General features: G+C 38.0%; 1 protein-coding gene across 1 annotated transcript in view; it reads right to left on the bottom strand.

Moving 5' to 3' along the window:
* gabra3 (gamma-aminobutyric acid type A receptor subunit alpha3) overlaps positions 1-17,002 on the bottom strand; it is a 79,352-nt gene that overhangs the window by 35,955 nt on the left and 26,395 nt on the right. The window contains exon 2 of the mRNA XM_088440408.1: positions 16,550-16,656. Coding sequence (XP_088296534.1) covers positions 16,550-16,635 — 86 coding nt within the window. The 5' untranslated portion in view covers positions 16,636-16,656. The remainder of the gene's footprint in view (positions 1-16,549; positions 16,657-17,002) is intronic.

The raw sequence follows: 17,002 nt of genomic DNA, 5'->3' as shown, positions 1-17,002 counted from the left end.
ACAAGTTATAACAAAACATTTATTGAATGTCATCTTTCCCACGTCAAGTTAAATCCTTGCATGCTTTTTTTTTTCTTTTTATTATTTTCATCATAGGTTATAAGTTACCATAGTTATCAAATACAGTACCAGTACATATTTACATCTCATAATAGCCACCAGGAGAGAGAATTGGGAGAATATAGAAAGGCCATTAAAATATAGTTACAGCGCTGATGATTTAATGAGTGCAGACTTTAATTAAACTATAATCCCAGAGGGGCTAAAATAGCCAAGAAATTCTCAATCATCGCTATGCACTGATAGCAACAACGTTCCAATGGCATTGGATGCAGTTATAAGAAATTTAGATCTTAACAACTAACCTGCAATTGGTTTAATGGAAACCTTGCAAATCTGTTTTAGAAAGGCTTTCTGTAGTTTAATCTGCCCTGCAATGGAAAAAAAAAAGGATCCAAAATCCATCAGAGTCTACCAGCTTCTGCCTTTAAAGCATTGGGTGAATAAAGCTTAAAAATGTCGATGCCAGACTTGGCTCTAAGATACTTCTTTAAGTCAAGCTAACATCTACCGCTGTTAGTGCAATAATGTAATCAGCAGTTGAAAAAAAAATCACATAATTCTCTCTCGCCAGGGAGTACATTTATGCAATAAGTAATGTTTCATTTGCCATGAATCATAAATGTTTCAAAACCTGCAAATGATGTAAAAGCCTTAAGCTCTTCTTGAAAATCAATTGTAAAGCCCCTGTATGTTTTAGATGAAGCACATGCACTGAGTGCCTTTCATTATTGCCTCAATATAACAACATGCACGCAAGAATAATTTCATAAGGGACCTGCATACTCAATAAAACCCGAGATCTGCATAAAAAATGCAGGCATTTTGTTTTTAGTGACACAGTGAATTCAGTGTAAACATTCGTCCATTAAAAAGAGCTGCAAATACAGCTGAAGATTCAATTAAGTCTCATAGAAAAACAAGCATGCAGCGTGTTTCCTAACTCTGGTTTTTGTTGCTTATTGTCACTCTGCTTGATGTCTGGTAAATTTCTGAGAGGTTCTGCATTTGCAAAAATGTCCAAATTTGCCTCATAAATATGGTTATTTAGACTTTTGACTGTCAAGCTATCTTACTGCATTTTATAGTCAACGTGAAATGGAAGTCTGATGGTTAAAAGTGAATCGTGGCTATTTGATGATTGCGTGAGAGAAATTAATAAATGCTGTGTGAAGCACCTCAGTAACACTGTGCTGATTTGAGGCTCACTATACCAAAACTATTCCTTTTGCATGTTGCAAAATCCTGATTCTTGTTAGGAAGAACTTCTATTGTATAATCCAGGGGTTCCTTGAGAAAATTGCTAAGTCTGTTGGACAACCTGGGAAAATGGGGTCTGTTGGGCCTGGGGGGGTAAATGACAAAAGACATCCAGGGATTAGAGAAGCGCACGAGTTTGGCGGTCGGTGGTTATTATTCAACGGGAGGTTGGCGAAGAGGCACTTAGCCTGGTGGGGTGGGCAGGAGAAGCCTGGCGGCCCGCTGGTATAGATGAACTACTTTTCATATTCATTGGAAGAATTTAATTGATATTCCTCGGTGAATCCAACATGCATTTTTTTTTTAGGAACGTGGGAGGAAGATGAAGGATTCATAGAAAATACACACAATCGTACAGAGGAAGGCTACATTTGAACGCCACTCAATGTGCATAACACACGTGAACGTTACCATTTTGGTCTTTTCAGAAGAAGTGATCTGAAGGTAATTGTTACCCGGTAAAATTAATACCCATTCCCAACTTGCTGTAATTCTCAATGCTTAGTTCAGTCCTTTAAAAGCATGTATATTTTTAATTTCCATATCAAAGACAGTAAACCTAAAAATTAGCATATAAATGAAAAGTGTTTTAAGGCATACAATTTGGACAGTTTGGTCTTGCGTTGACACAATGGAATAGTTAGTTAAAAGATAGGAGACTTGGCTTGAGATGAGATGTATCATCTTTGAGCTTGTTTCTCAGGGCAAATGGATGCTGGTGCCAGCTCGGAGGTGTGAGACTATAATTGATGTAAGGTCCTCTGGGGCACCTTGGGTAAGGATACGTTCAATTGCAAACCAGCGGTTGTGTACTCAACACATTCAGTTCAAGTGGTGGTTGGACTCAATACGTTCCATGACATAAACCACCAATTATTTTTTTTTCTGATTGTAATACCGAGGTTCCACTGTATTTAATGCGGCATGACACATAAAAGGAATATATATGTAAATGTTTAAGGCCTCACTCAAGTAATTAGCATAGCTTCCCATGTGGCATGAAGCCAAATTTAAGGTCCTGTGAAATGGAATTCCTACTTTCCATTTTACACAGTGCATTAGAGAAGCAGAGTCGACAGTGATGGATCAATGTTCCGTGCTCGCTAACGAGCTTATGTAGTTTAATAGCGCTAGAAAGGTGGGATTGCTGAAATATGTGTGATTCATTTAAGGTATCGATTGTAACATTGCTCCCGTTGGTGCAGCGTGATGTCAACTCCTAAAATTGGATTATAGTTGAACCTGCATGAATTCTGACTACAATACCACTAACAAAGACATGGTTTCACACCTCCAAGCATTTTTCAGTTCAATTGTGAAATTTCAAGGTGGGCGTATTAGGATACTTCTCTTTCATCTTTCATTTCCATCACCCTGTCTGAAGTGATACACCATTCGCAGATGACGTGTAAAAACTCCAGATATTCCAACAATAATGTGGCAGCTGATGCACTTATTGAAGAGTTTTACTGTCGAGCACCAGGGGCGAACAAAATCAAATAACGTTAATTAGCATTGCTGCTTGAAGCGTTGCAGAAAGAATATTGAAACCTGATAACTTTCCTGGCTGGAGCTTTGGGAGACCTAGTTTGGATTTTATAAATATTTAACTCAGATCACCTATCTTCTAAAGCGGCAAAAATGCGTGGGTGTATGAGTGGGGGCGTTCTAATTAGCACAGTCCTGATGAATAAATTCCATGCCTAAAATGATGCATGAGTTACCCTTTCCAACATAGCTAATCTCTCATACCAGATACTCCCATCAACAATATATTGATAGTTATGCGGCAGCGCATTATGCAGCAGCGCATTATGTAGAACGTTGTCTCTTATCAATGGGTGCCATGTAGCTTTTTCAAGCCGTAACAATGTGAAGGATTTGTCTTTGCTTGGTTCGTCCACTTGCCTGTTTAGGATGATTATCTGCACCGGAGAACAACTGATGGAGGGCTTACTGTAAAACAGTTGCTAACAGGGCAGTTTTGGTACACTCCAGGGCCAACTCTCATATATATATATATATATATATATATATATATATATAATATATATATATATATATATATACAGTCAGCCCCCGGCTTACGAGCACCCTGATTTGCGAACAATTCGCCTTACGAGCGTAGATCAGGGAGATTTTTGTCCTCCGCTTACGAGCAAACCTCTCGTCTTGCGAGCATTCCGACAAACCAGTCGTTGAGTTTGTAGAAATGTTCTCGCCTAACTGCGTCAACATATTCAGCAGTTGCGTCATCTACAATCATTAACAGATACTTATGGCGGTAACGTGAACGCTATTGGTCTTACAATCTCACACTGACTGTCTCACTCACGGTGTCTAAATATATTACCATTTAAGTGTAGTGTTTGTACAGCTAAAGGGAAAAACAGCTGACATGAAATTAAATGTGCCGATTGCAGGACAAAGAATTGTCATTGGTTTAAATGTGTGTTTTTTTTTAATTAATTGTCAATACATTCCAACAGTTTAAAAAAAAGTGCGAATAATTATCAGTCAGTCAAGGAGACGCCAATATGCTATTGGTCGATTAAGGTCACCCGGTCTCACTCACGGAGATGCTATTGGCCGGCGTCACACGTCAATCACAGAAATGCCGATATGCTATTGGCCGAACGCCTTTATCTAGCTTGATGGGACAGGATGGAAGGAAGTAGAGAAATGAGTGAAAAACGGAATTTTCGAAGACTTTGCAAACTTTATCTGTTAGACATAGCTTCTAAAATTACTAGCAGCGGTAAAGGAAGAAATAAGAGGATGATGTTTTAGTATCTCCGTGATTTGCACCATGACTGAAAGAGTTACTGTAACACTGTAAGACCAATAGCCTATCCTCGTTGCCTTATCAACTCAAGGCGTTGATCTCTGCACTCTATTACGGATGGAATTACAGTGCTATATAATGGTTGCTTGACGAAACTGCATGCCATGTTAGTCGGCGACCTCCCGACATGCTCTGGGACAGCGCCATTGTTGCAATTCTGCAAGTTGAAACCAACAGTAAACTGACGCTCGAATAAGCTATAAGTGTGGTGCCTAGTTAATACAACAAACACAACCTCCCCTCCGCCTCCACCCGGCTCAATTCACGTCGGGAAAAACAGCTGACATGAAATTAAGTGTGCCGATTGCAGGACAAAAAATCGTCACAGGTTTAAATGTGTTTTAATCAATAAGATGTCAATACATTCCAACCGTTTAAAAAAAAATGCGAATAATTATCAGTCAGTCAAGGAGACGCCAATATGCTATTGGTCGATTAAGGTCACCCGGTCTCACTCACGGAAATGCTATTGGCCGGCGTCACACGTCAATCACAGAAGTGCCGATATGCTATTGGCCGAACGCCTTTATCTAGCTTGATGGCACAGCTGGTTGGGATGGAAGGCAGTAGAGAAAACCCTGACTGAAAAAGTTACTTTGACACTGTAAGACCAATAGCATATCTGATTTACCGTACTGACTTCGAGCAATCATCTCTGCTCATCTCTGCTTATCTCAGCACAAGTCACGTCTTTCCAAAGGCAAAAGTCATTTTTCCTTTGCATTTGTTATTTAATGCAACTGTACAGTAGATTATGTCACTTAATATTAATATATGTATACAGCGTGATGATTTTACCTAAGGCTTCTGCGCGCGTTGCACGCATTCACGAATTAACATGGGTCTGGATTGCCCGCTATACGAGCAATTCGAGATACGAGCGTAGCCGCTGAACGGATTAAGTTCGTAACCCGGGGGCCCACTGTATATATATATATATATATATATATATATATATATATATATATATATATATATATATATATATATATATATATGTGTGTATCTTAGTTCAACTGTATGAACTGTAGGATACTGTATGAAGGTATGTTGTAATACTTTAAAAAACGAAAAGAACTTTGACAAAAAAGAAAGGTACAAGCTCTGTATATGCATGGGAAGCATTCATTACATTTCCTAGAAGGTACTGTAAATGCACTCGTCACGCAGCAAATGCCTAAACTCTCCTTTGAGATACACACTTTGAGATTTTTATAGATGCCGCTAGGTTATGTCGCCACTGGGAATCTCACTCTGCTGACTTTTGCCCATGACTTGCTGACTTGAATATTGCACCATTACAGAAAAAAAAAGTTGAATACATTTTATTCCAAAAGCACCTTCAACCAAACATCAAACAGCAGAAAGTTCATTTTTTTTGACTTGACCGTTTTTGAGCAGCATACAAGTGAACTGTCACTGTGAGACTTCTGTGATCTTAAAAAAATAAGTCTTTAACAGTCTTTTGACGGGCAATTCTGTTTATATTTATCTGTCTGTCTGTCTGTCTGTCTGCCTGCCTGCCTGCCGGCCCACCCATCCATCCATCCATCCATCCATCCATCCATCCATCCATCCATCCATCCATCCATCCATCCATCCATCCATCCATCCATCCATCCATCCATCCATCCATCCATCTATCTATCTAATCTCAGTCGGTCAATCAAGCGACACTTTAGTTTTTGGAGTCGGCCTTCACAGTGGTGGTTGCTACTTTACTCATCCACGCGACCAACATCAACACACCACCATTTAAAAAACATTCAATCACCGACTAACGACGCAGAGAAACACTGAATCAATGGCACTGTCATTGTACAACACAGCACAAGTCCCTGCATTGGCACTAGCTGCTAACCATGTGGCGCTTTCAAATGTAATTGGACATTTCAAAAGCTGAGAGCTGCACTTTATTGGATTCGGTACTCAACTCTTAAAAGCAGCAAAGTGAAGGCAAATAGGTGACTTTTGGGCTCATGAATGACGATTAAAAGTCGCTCGATGGGAACTGCGTGGAATATGTTCGAGTGTGCCAGAGAAACACGCGCTCACCTTGACTAATATTTTGGGTCAATGTTACCTGTTGTCTATGATTGCCTATAGAAGTGGGCTTAGAAATGATTTTTGACTTTATTATCTCTACGAGTGGCAAAGTAAGGAGAAATGTAAGTGTTTATATGACACTAATCATTTAGAGAGCAAGTTCTGTCATGATTTTTAAAGACTGTCAAAAGTCTTCGTCACACAGCCGTGGTCCAGCGTTTCTGGCACCGCGCTCCACTTTAATTTAATTCGCTATAAACTGCCTACATCTCCCATATAGACTCTATTCCTCAGCCGTTTCACTATAAATACTCTGCAGAGTAGGACAGGTCTTTGCTAAATGCAGCTCCCAAAATGAATAAGGCGCTTTGTCATGCAACGTTTTTTGACTCGGAGTTGACAGCACGGGTATGCTAATTTCCACAGCCTAGACTATAATCAATCTTGAATGGCACGCTCAAAGATGGCCAGCAAAAGAAAAGTGGCACTTCAAGAGGGGTTGACTGAAGCGTGTACGCTCTTGCTCCTCAAAGCCTATTCGGCTTCCTTCTTATCTGTGCAGCTGTCGCACTGCCACTCGTGGATCAAATCGTGACAAAACAACAAGACCGAGGCCATTTGGAGAGCACGGACCTCCTCAAAGTTAATGCAATGTTATTTGAGGAATTAATGAGATTCTCCGGACCTTTCCCAAATCAGTCCAACACCTCTGATTATACAGTAAATGAATGCATGCTGGGACTGCCAAAAACGTTTACCTAACTAGTCACCAATAGTAATCATGATTAGTCAACTAATCGGATCGTATTTAAATAAGCATACTTGACAAGCATATTGCGCCAGCAAGCGACTGCTCTAAATAGAGCTGTTATTAGCCTACAATTTGAATTTTGTACCAAGTAGGGTTACAAATGATTATTTTGTCAATTAATTGATTTTACATACCGTATTTTACGCACTGTAAGGTGCGCCGGTTTATAAGGCGCACTTTCAATTAATGACATATTTTAAAACTTTTTCCATATATAAGGTGCACCGAATTATGAGGTGCACCCTCAATTAATGACATATAAAACCTTTTTAATCACAATATAGTAATACTCAAAGTAATAACAATAATAACTGAAATAATAATTCTAAACTCTCAATAGCATAATAACTCAATGTCAATTAGACCAACCTTTTTCAACTGTAAACACACAATAAAAATAGGTTACTTTATCAGTTCATTCCCCATCTATGGATCCCAATCTCAATATTGATCCATATATAGGGCACACCTGATTATAAGGCTTTATATATATATATATATATATATCAGCTTTTTAAAAAAATTAAAGGCTTTTAGGTGTGCCTTATAGTGCGGAAAATACAGTATATAGATACATATAAACCTTCACTACTACAGTGGTCAATTGGTTGCAGTTGTAGTCTTGTCACTGGCACACAACCTAAGTATTTTACATCTTGAAAATTCCCGTCCATGACACCGAAAGAGTTAACATATTGTTCCACACAAATTACATTAAGTATAGGTTCAGAATTCTAATTAATCCTCATGAAATCCAACTGTTATAATCAAAGCGAAGGAGAAGAATCGAAATTTGGAGATGTAGCGGCCCAAACGAAGGCTGGAAGCTCGAGACAGCATTCGCGCGACGGCAGGAAATGATCAAACGGCGAGATAGGATCTGAGATGTGTGCGATCATTGCAGGTGACATCAATCTAGTCTCTGATGCACTTTTAGAAGCGAGCCACGGAGCAACACGCGGCGCTCATATCTGCAGGGATTTCAGAGATGCTATCAACTGCATCAGCAGCAATGAAGGGATCATTTATAACTGGAAGCAAGCTAGGTAATTCTCTATGCTATGAAGTCACATAAAACCCGACTCTGTAAAGATGTAATTATTTTTCATGCCGGATGGCACAACGTGTAAACAGTAATATTTCTTAGTTAATTTCCTGAGAGGCCCAACTCAGTTCAGCTGAAGAACTATGTGCTAATCTATCTGATATCCTCTCCCGTTAATACAAAGCTAACGGATGTCACTGTAGAGGAGTGTGTTCACACACACACACACACACACACACAAAAAAATAGCTCATCACTGTTACTTACATAGTTACTCAGCTGAACAGATACCATAGTACATTTAAAATCAGAGATACACAAAATCTCAGTCAAAATTCACTCTAAAATGTCAAAGATGCATTTTCAGTTTTTGGCCAGAAAAGACAGTTTAAAATGTAATGATATGTCTGATAACAGATGTTATGATGACAAAAAAAATCTAGCATAATTTTTTCTGGATTTCATTGGAAGGAGAGAAGTGTGCATTGGTTAGTAGGCGAATACTGTAGCATTTTAATGGGTGGAGAAAAGAGTGCTGCCGACATTCCACTTCTTTCCTGGGATTACGGACGAGCCAAAAAAAAACAAAACCTCAAATTAAGAATGCTCATAAATGCCTAATCAGTTACGCTGTCATTGTATGATATGACAAATATGTCTAGCATTAGCCCTAGCTGCTAACTTTTGTATCTATGTGGTGCATTAACACGCAGACGGACATTTCAAAGTCAGTAAGATATTCCCTCATTACATTAAATATTAAAAACTGTAAATTAGATTCCTCTCAATCTATGAAAGCTAGCCTGTATAAAAAAAGAATGATGGAGGTGAAATTCCCTTGATATTCTACTTAATTACAAAAAATGGTCTGATTAGTCACTTATGTTTACAATACCTAATCAAAAACACTAGGCTTCTGTCTTCCGTTCTCGTGACTGGTATGTTAATGAATCAAAATAAAAAAAATAAACCTTGTATTGCCATCTGTTCATAAATATTGTAACTTTTACCGCAAAAAATGTAACACATTAAATGTGGTGCCCTTTAAACAGGCTTCAAATCACTGAACATGAATAATACTCAGAGCCATATTTTTTGATTTTCATTAATCATTTCAGCTCTGTGCATGACGCTGCTTTTTCTTTCCTAGGAGGTTGCTTTACTGTTTCACCCATACATTTTAATTTCAATGCATTCCTAATAAAAATGTATTTTAACACTTGAACTAACACTTATTTTTAAGTATCGAATTGGATTGCGAATTCCACTCTTCTGGAAACAAGGAGTGGAGGGCTCTCTGTTGGGATTTTATTGTCATTCATCCTGGCCATTTGAGAGGTCAGAGGGCACAGCCTCTATTGCAGTTTGAGGTGAGAGCTCTCGAATTCTTCCAAACTCATCCAACCATGCGGATAAAAACCTTGCTGTGTGTAGCGGTGAGCTGTCATACTGGCGGTAGTTATCAGAATACAACGGATGAGGATGCGAAGGTACAGCGTTTGCTTATTATTCTTATCGTATCATTCGTAACATTTTACAACCACTTTCCATTTCAGTAATAAGTCTAAGCATTATGCTCCTTGTTGGCATTTTTTAATTTGCTTTTCTTTGTTGAGTAACAAAAGACAAATGAATAAATGGAAAAAAAATATGTGCATTAATTCTATAAAAATGTGGCTCTCAAGTATATTGTGATATAAATTAGAACAAGTGTCTTAAATGCAGTATGCTGACAGCTAAAAATAGAAGACTAGATATGCACAATTACACAGAAATCTTCTTTGCATTAGCATATTTAAGGTCATATTTTCCACCATTTAATCAAGAGCTTACATTGTGGCCAGAATAGCATGTGCTGCATAGGATATGTTCTTTACAGCGGTGTATTCAACCATTGTGTCTCATTAGGGCATTTCAGCGACCTTCCGACTCTCGTCAAGTGATAAATGGGAGAAAAGTGAAAAAAAAAAAAAAAAAGGATGCAGGATTGAAAAGTATCACATGACAAAATAAAGGGGAAAAAAAATTCAAACACTGTCCCAAACATATCTGAGTATTCTGTCATGAAAAAACATGACAGGAATACTCCGAATTTCACACACACTGTTTTGGAAGTAATGAGTAATTGAGATGCGTTTTCTCAAAATCAGACTTGTCTCTGAAAATGGAAATTGAGAAATTGATACATTCTAATTCTACCCCTTAACTCCCTTTAACTTGATACATAATACATGGAGGTAACTCAAACACTGACAAAGTTGCAGCAATTTGAATGTTGCCAAGTTGAAATCCCTAATGTTGTAGAAAATCATGTTCCACGTTTTGGTGCATTTATCTTTTAATGGTCCGCATCCATGTAGTAATCCAAGTATTTCACCATACAACCGTTTGGCTTCTGGGAATTGAAAATCAAAATCTTAAAGAGGTTGTTTACGTAAAAATCTCGAAAATGACGTCTCTATCCAAAATAATGGTATTTCCGATGCTTCAAAACTAATTTCCACGACACAAACCTGTTCACAATTAAAGATTTTTACTGGCCTTCTTGCTATACAACATTTCAGAATAAAAAAACTAATATAGATTAGAATTTGCCAAATATCAATTGTTTTTGTTGAGGGCAGCATGGTGGTCAAAGGTTGAGCTACTTTCTTTTACAAATATGTTATACATCTAATTTAAATTTGGGGTGTGTTATTTTGTGCTTAGAGTGGATTACAATTAAATTCACTGAGATGTACTTATCCAGCCTTAAATGTATCCCAATGAATAACAATTCAAGTGTGTGTTTGTGTGATAGTTTGTGACTGGATGCTGGCAAAATTGTTGATTCATTACAGTTTTCTCTTGCCTGCTGTCTTAAGCAATTTCTTTGGAGAAGGGAGATTATAATTTATGTGACGACAACAACAGAGTTATCTATCCGCCCGAGAGTAATGTCATTTGAAATGTTGGCACCAATGTGTGGCCTTGAAACGTTGTAGTTTTGCCAAGGTTTTAAGACTAAACAAAATAACTGCATTATGAGAAGTGCTGCGCGCAGAAGAGTCTTCAAATCTTGTTAAACGAAAACAACCACAGTAACTTAGTTTTCAACTTTGGAAAACGCTTGTGTGTTTTATAAAATATATTTCCTTCGATTGAATCTCTTGGGCCCGGACGGAGATTAGTCAAAGTTTCTGAAAACCTGATGTTTCATGGTCTAAAGTGCACGTTTTAAAAAAAAAAAAATGCAATTTGCCTAGAGTTTGTTTAATGCCAACTGGGGGCTGAATTCTAATAGGCTACTATAAATGTACACTCACTATCTATAGAAGATGACTGAAAATCAAATGTCATTAGTACACAATGCATTTTAATCGAAAAAGTTGGCCTCTCCTGGACCTCTTTGTTCCCTCTTCAATGTGACCAAACAAAACACTTGACAAGAAGTACTCAGCCATCTTAAGTGTTTTTTAAGCGTTCTATTCCATTTTTTCCTTTCCTCATCATTGCTATATATTATACAGACAAAAGAAACCTTTGTTAAAGTCCTCACAGCTCCTTGCTAGAAAATACATGTTTTTTGTATTGCATGTCCTTAGGGTAGAAAGTTGGTTCCTATCTCACCTGAATTTGGAAGGTAGGCATGATAAAGTTGTCAGATTAACGGATTAATTGCAAATTATTAATTACAGTCATTAGGTAAAGCATTTTTTTTAATACTTTAATCTCATTTTTAATGTTTAATTTTATGATTCTGTATGCTGATTAGATGTTTTCATGCATCTGGCTTCTTGTGGTTCAGTTGTTGGGGTCTGAAAAAGAGGTCAATCACACTCTGAAATGGTCTCTGATTGGCTGTGCTTGTGTTTGGCATAACCTGGGTGGGTCCTGTTGTGGGAGCGCAGGGTCACAGGAAGAAGACATGAAAATGGAAGAGCATGTGAGAGTTACTGTTGGATAAATGGGAAAAGAAACTTAAAAATAGAAAAGGTGAGTGATAAGCATTCTTTGGAAGGAGGAGGTCAAACTTAGCCTAACACATAAATGGAAAGCACCCAGCTATGTCTACAGCCACAGCTAATGATAGCGACAAAGATGCTAATGTAGCAAGCCATAGCAAAGCTCTTTGCCGAATTAAACAAATCCAACATGCTGGATTTGAGCAAATTTGTGGCGGACAGGATAGAATATATTTTCATTTTATTTTCTTCTTATTTGGTAATTGACTAAGAAAAAAAAAATCACCCTTTATTCTGATGGTCAAAAAAGTTGAATCACTCAGATATAGTTTTATATGCAGGTACATGATTACAATTGCATCTGGTAAAGAATATTGAAATTTTGTACACCACAGAGAAATTTGAGTGAATTAAAAGAAAAGTTGTATATAGCATAATATGGCCACTCTCTCCCTCACACATTGCAGGCACCTTGCTCAATTGTCAAACACCACTGCTTCCACCACCTTACTTAGTCCTAGTGTCCTCAGGAGAGGGCATACTTGCCTTTCTAATGTCACATGCATTTGGGTGTGTTGGAATTAAAGCTGTGTTGCTGTGATAAAATGGACACAGCATTTAACATAATTGAATAGGCTTGGTGGTCTCAAGAGGATATTCCCACTCAAATCTACCATTCTTAGTGTAAAGTAGGCTGCAAAGCATAGTTGCGCTCCTCATTGGTGAGAGCGAGAGGTAAATATTCACAGAAAAACTATGATTATCATTCGCTTCCCCCAGATTCCCCTCATTGGCTTCCTCCATGGTTCAAAGTTGCCCGTTTCCCTGATAATTCAATCAGCAAAGTGGCTGGGCCATGAGAATGCATTAACTTTCTCAAGACCTGTGACACATTAACCTTGACAGCGCTGCCGAAACAGAATGTTATCTGTTGACCAGGTCACCCCTCAAAGTGAGGCCCCTCGCTGCCGCTCGGTGAATAATTCATGGAAAGACGAGGTGAGAAGTCTGGCCAATGTTACAAGCGATCCATAGGGAAATTGTACACATTGCACTCTCATCCTTATGGCTATTGATTAAATGCCACATTAGCCAGACACATAGCTATGCATTACACACAAAACAGAAAGAAAGAGTCAAGCTAAAAGAGAGGAATCAGGGTGGAAGTTGAAAGATTTACAAACTACTGGATGAAAACAACTAACCTTTTTTTAAACGCATATATTGTATTTATGGGCCAAGTTTAATGGAAGTTTGCAAGGCAGCTGGATGACGCAGATGTAATCTTGCAAATGCATCTTTCCAAGCTTAGAACAGATGTGATTGCAGCCAAGATGGACTCATCGGGTCCGGGAGGCAGCTGCTATGGGTTTAAATTTGTTTTTGATGTGCTTGTAAACAATGGTGGCCCGTGAAGAAAACAAATGTGCTTTGATATAACAACAGTAACAGAATTGTATTTGCTTTTTCTTTTTTTTCTTACTATAACCGCCATGGGTGCAATCTCCCAGTAAATAGAGGAGACAGGCAAATATTGTACTAGAAAGTACATGATTGTCAACTGCTTTTTTACTCGCCATGAGGGGGCACTCTACACTTGTAAACACAAGCAGGCACGTTTCTCTTGTGTTGGTGCAGTATTCTAACAGTGTGTCGTGTTATGTTGAAAATATGATGGTGTTGCAGGCGTGTTCAGTCTTTGTGAAAGGCACGATGTTGCTGAAAAAAGTTAAATAAAACCAAATAAAAATATTTTATTTTATTAAAAAAAAATGTCTATTTGGACTACTTCTGACTGACTGAGCCAATTGCTATAGTATATCCTTCCCGATGTTGATCTGATAGACCCATTTGTCAGGTGAAGCATTCGTTCCATTAAATTCTAGGATTTGTTTTCAACATGCCTATCCTTTTGCAAACAGATCTGCTCAATTTTATCCCAGGTGCATCAGTGAAACAAACCATCTGGCATGTTGTAAGGTTCCTTTTTGAATGTGCAAGAAACATGCCTAGTTGCAGAATGCCAGATTCCCCAGAAGGATTTTGTCAGGTACATGGTAATTCATCAGGAATGTCTTCTTCTTCTTCAACTGTGCGAAAGCCGATTTGGATTCTGATGATAGAATCAGAAGGCACCGGGGGGAGGTGGCAGCTCTCTGACAGAGGAATCTTTGCTGATGCAGAGACATTTTGTGCACTGATGAGCTGACATTGTAAAGTTACAAAAGAATAACTGTCTGAATATAAATTACTATTACGATGTACATTCACCTTTACTAGGACTGTGCAATTGACATTTTATTGATCTAATATTGGGAAAACTAATAATCAATGGCTGGCTTTTGCTGAACAAAATATTTTTTTATGACAAAGGAGTCTCTTTTTGAACGATCTTACCTCTGTTTTTATGCAATATCGTACCAAGAATTATGCTTTCTGGTGGAAGTTACCATTGAAATAGTGGATGTCTTCCATTTTCCTTTTTAGACCACAAAATAGTTAAAGTTGGATCAATAGCACTCTGGCTGGTTGCAGCAAAGTAGTGCAAGTTATTAATTCTTTGAGGACCAGTTAATTACCATTTTTGAAGCACAAAAATACTTATTACTATACTAATTTGAAAATTGGCATTTCTGGGAAAGGATGTTGAATATGTGGACTCGATTATGATTTAGGTAATTATGGGAGTATTAACATATGTGAAAGTCTTTGTCATGTGCAGTGTTCTGGCTATGAATAATAAATTCCACTGCCTGCTTGGATCCCACTGGAAAGAGTGTGACATTTTTTATACCCCAGAGGATGTCAACATTCATATACAGTATGTTATTATTAATAGGCTGCACTCATAAAGAATGAAATGGTCATTCATAATTAACATAATGGATTCTGCCAATCGTTTGCTACAGCCTCACATCAAGACTTTAAAGCAAGAAAAGCTGACAGTAGGCAGTTAAAGGGACACAATTCACACCCCCACTCCCCCCAAAAACACCTCTATATATTAGGGGTGAAATTAGTCCGTGATTAGTTTGAGTGAAAAAAAAAATGCTTGCCACAGATATCCGTTTATTATGATGTTGAAAAAAAAAAAAGTTACTGTCAAATGTCAAGCCAATCGCTGCAACACTTGTTAATGCTGTACAGTAAAACATACCTCAAATGCTGAGAGCAGGCCAAAATAAAAACATATGGACACAATTGCCTTGGTATGCTTTTGCAACTTTTGGTTGTAGCTATTGATACTTTTGGTCGTACAGTAGCTATTGATATGTTCAATCACCATTTCAGGGCAAAAACAAATGACGTAATTATATATATATATATATATATATATATATATATATATATATATATATATATATATATATATATATATATATATATATACTGCTATTTTTCACTGCCTTATCTTAGCGCACATTCTCTTCACTTGAAATTACAAGGGGCATGATTAGAGTGACACCTAGACACAACGGGGTGGTCCTTTTATTTTTTTTTTTTAGCTGACTCTTAACACACACACGTAAAAAAAAAAAAAATGTGCACAAGAAGCAAGAGGGAAAATGCTGTGAATGGACAATCACATCTGCGGTGTGCTGCACAATGCAAATTAATTCACCAGTCAGTAAAATGTACTGTAGATACGTATTTGCAATGGAGTGCACAATTTAGATGGGAGGACAGGCTCACCTTGCTTCGATATGAAGTAGCACAAGCTGTGTTTGAATCCACATTGATTATTTTTAGTGAGAGATCATTATGAGCAAAAATGAGCATTACAATCAAAGCCACTTATCATTCTAACAAACAAACAAATGTTTTTACTGAGTTTAAATGAGATGTTCTTTTCAACTTTATTTTACCTGTACTCGATCGTTCTTTCATCTGTGTAAAAACAAAAACTGCAAATTTGTGAACTAATATTTCTGCATGTCTACAAATAAGTAACATATTTAATGTTGTTTTCATGTTTGATCCCTGAGCACTGTGTAGCGCCTCTCAGAGGGTAGCGGGGTGAAACGGTGGTGGCCTTCAAAAGTACGGTCCAGATGATGCCCTCTCTTTAAGCCACCAATTTGCAATGTTGTGGATTATAAAGAAAGGCCGACTAGTGCTACATGAAAGGAAGGCAAAGCAGTGCTATACTAAGACAAAATTGAAACACATTGTTATAATATTACCTCTCGTGCCTGTACTTTCTTTCTAGTACCATTATTATAATACCGACGAGGAAAGCTTTATTTATATAGCAAATTCATACACAAAGCACCTCCAGTGTGCTTAGGCGGTATCATTAAATTCATTTCTTTAGGCGTAGCTGATTAGATTGTACAGGTGTACCTGATGAAGTGTAGGGTGAGTTTATATTTGCTTCTAAAGATATTGGCTCAATTACAAGGTCTAGCGTAGCAGTCGGCTTGATTAATGAGGCGTGATGCAAAACACCTCATGTAAACAATAGCTGGCAGAGGGAATGGAGGACTGTAAATCAGCATATGGTGGAACAGAGTGTCGGAAAGATCTTTTGATCCTACCTGGCTTGAGGAGTGATGCTGAGGCATAGAAAGAAGATCCACAAGGCCAAGTGCGGGGGTTCCACCTTCCCAAATGCGGCAGCCATAGCAATTCAACCAGCGGACCCCTGAGGGAAATGACAGTCCATGATGTCACATTGAATTTGACTTTTCAATATTAATGTTGCTTTAAAAACAGTGATTCGACCATCTCAAACAATCGGACAAATATTGACCATGTAGTTTTCATGTTTGGAGAAATACAACTGCAAATCATACAGAGGAGTAAGTGCAGAGTTGTTGCCTCTGACAAAGAATCTGTGGATGTTTGCCATTTTTCTGAATATACGCTTCAGTGCTCACATGTTTTCTTTACTCCAGGGCAACACGCACAAACACGGCGCCGCAGCATACTTTCCCAGCTAATTAAAACATCACCAAGACACATAAAGCATCTTTTATACGTGCCAATGA

The sequence above is a fragment of the Hippichthys cyanospilos genome, chromosome 18 (assembly GCF_059441005.1).
Source record: "Hippichthys cyanospilos isolate Australia breed blue-spotted pipefish chromosome 18, RoL_Hcya_1.0, whole genome shotgun sequence".
Lineage (NCBI taxonomy): Eukaryota > Metazoa > Chordata > Actinopteri > Syngnathiformes > Syngnathidae > Hippichthys > Hippichthys cyanospilos.
The sequence above is the reverse complement of the archived record's forward strand: the minus strand, read 5'-3'. Positions and strand labels throughout refer to the sequence as shown.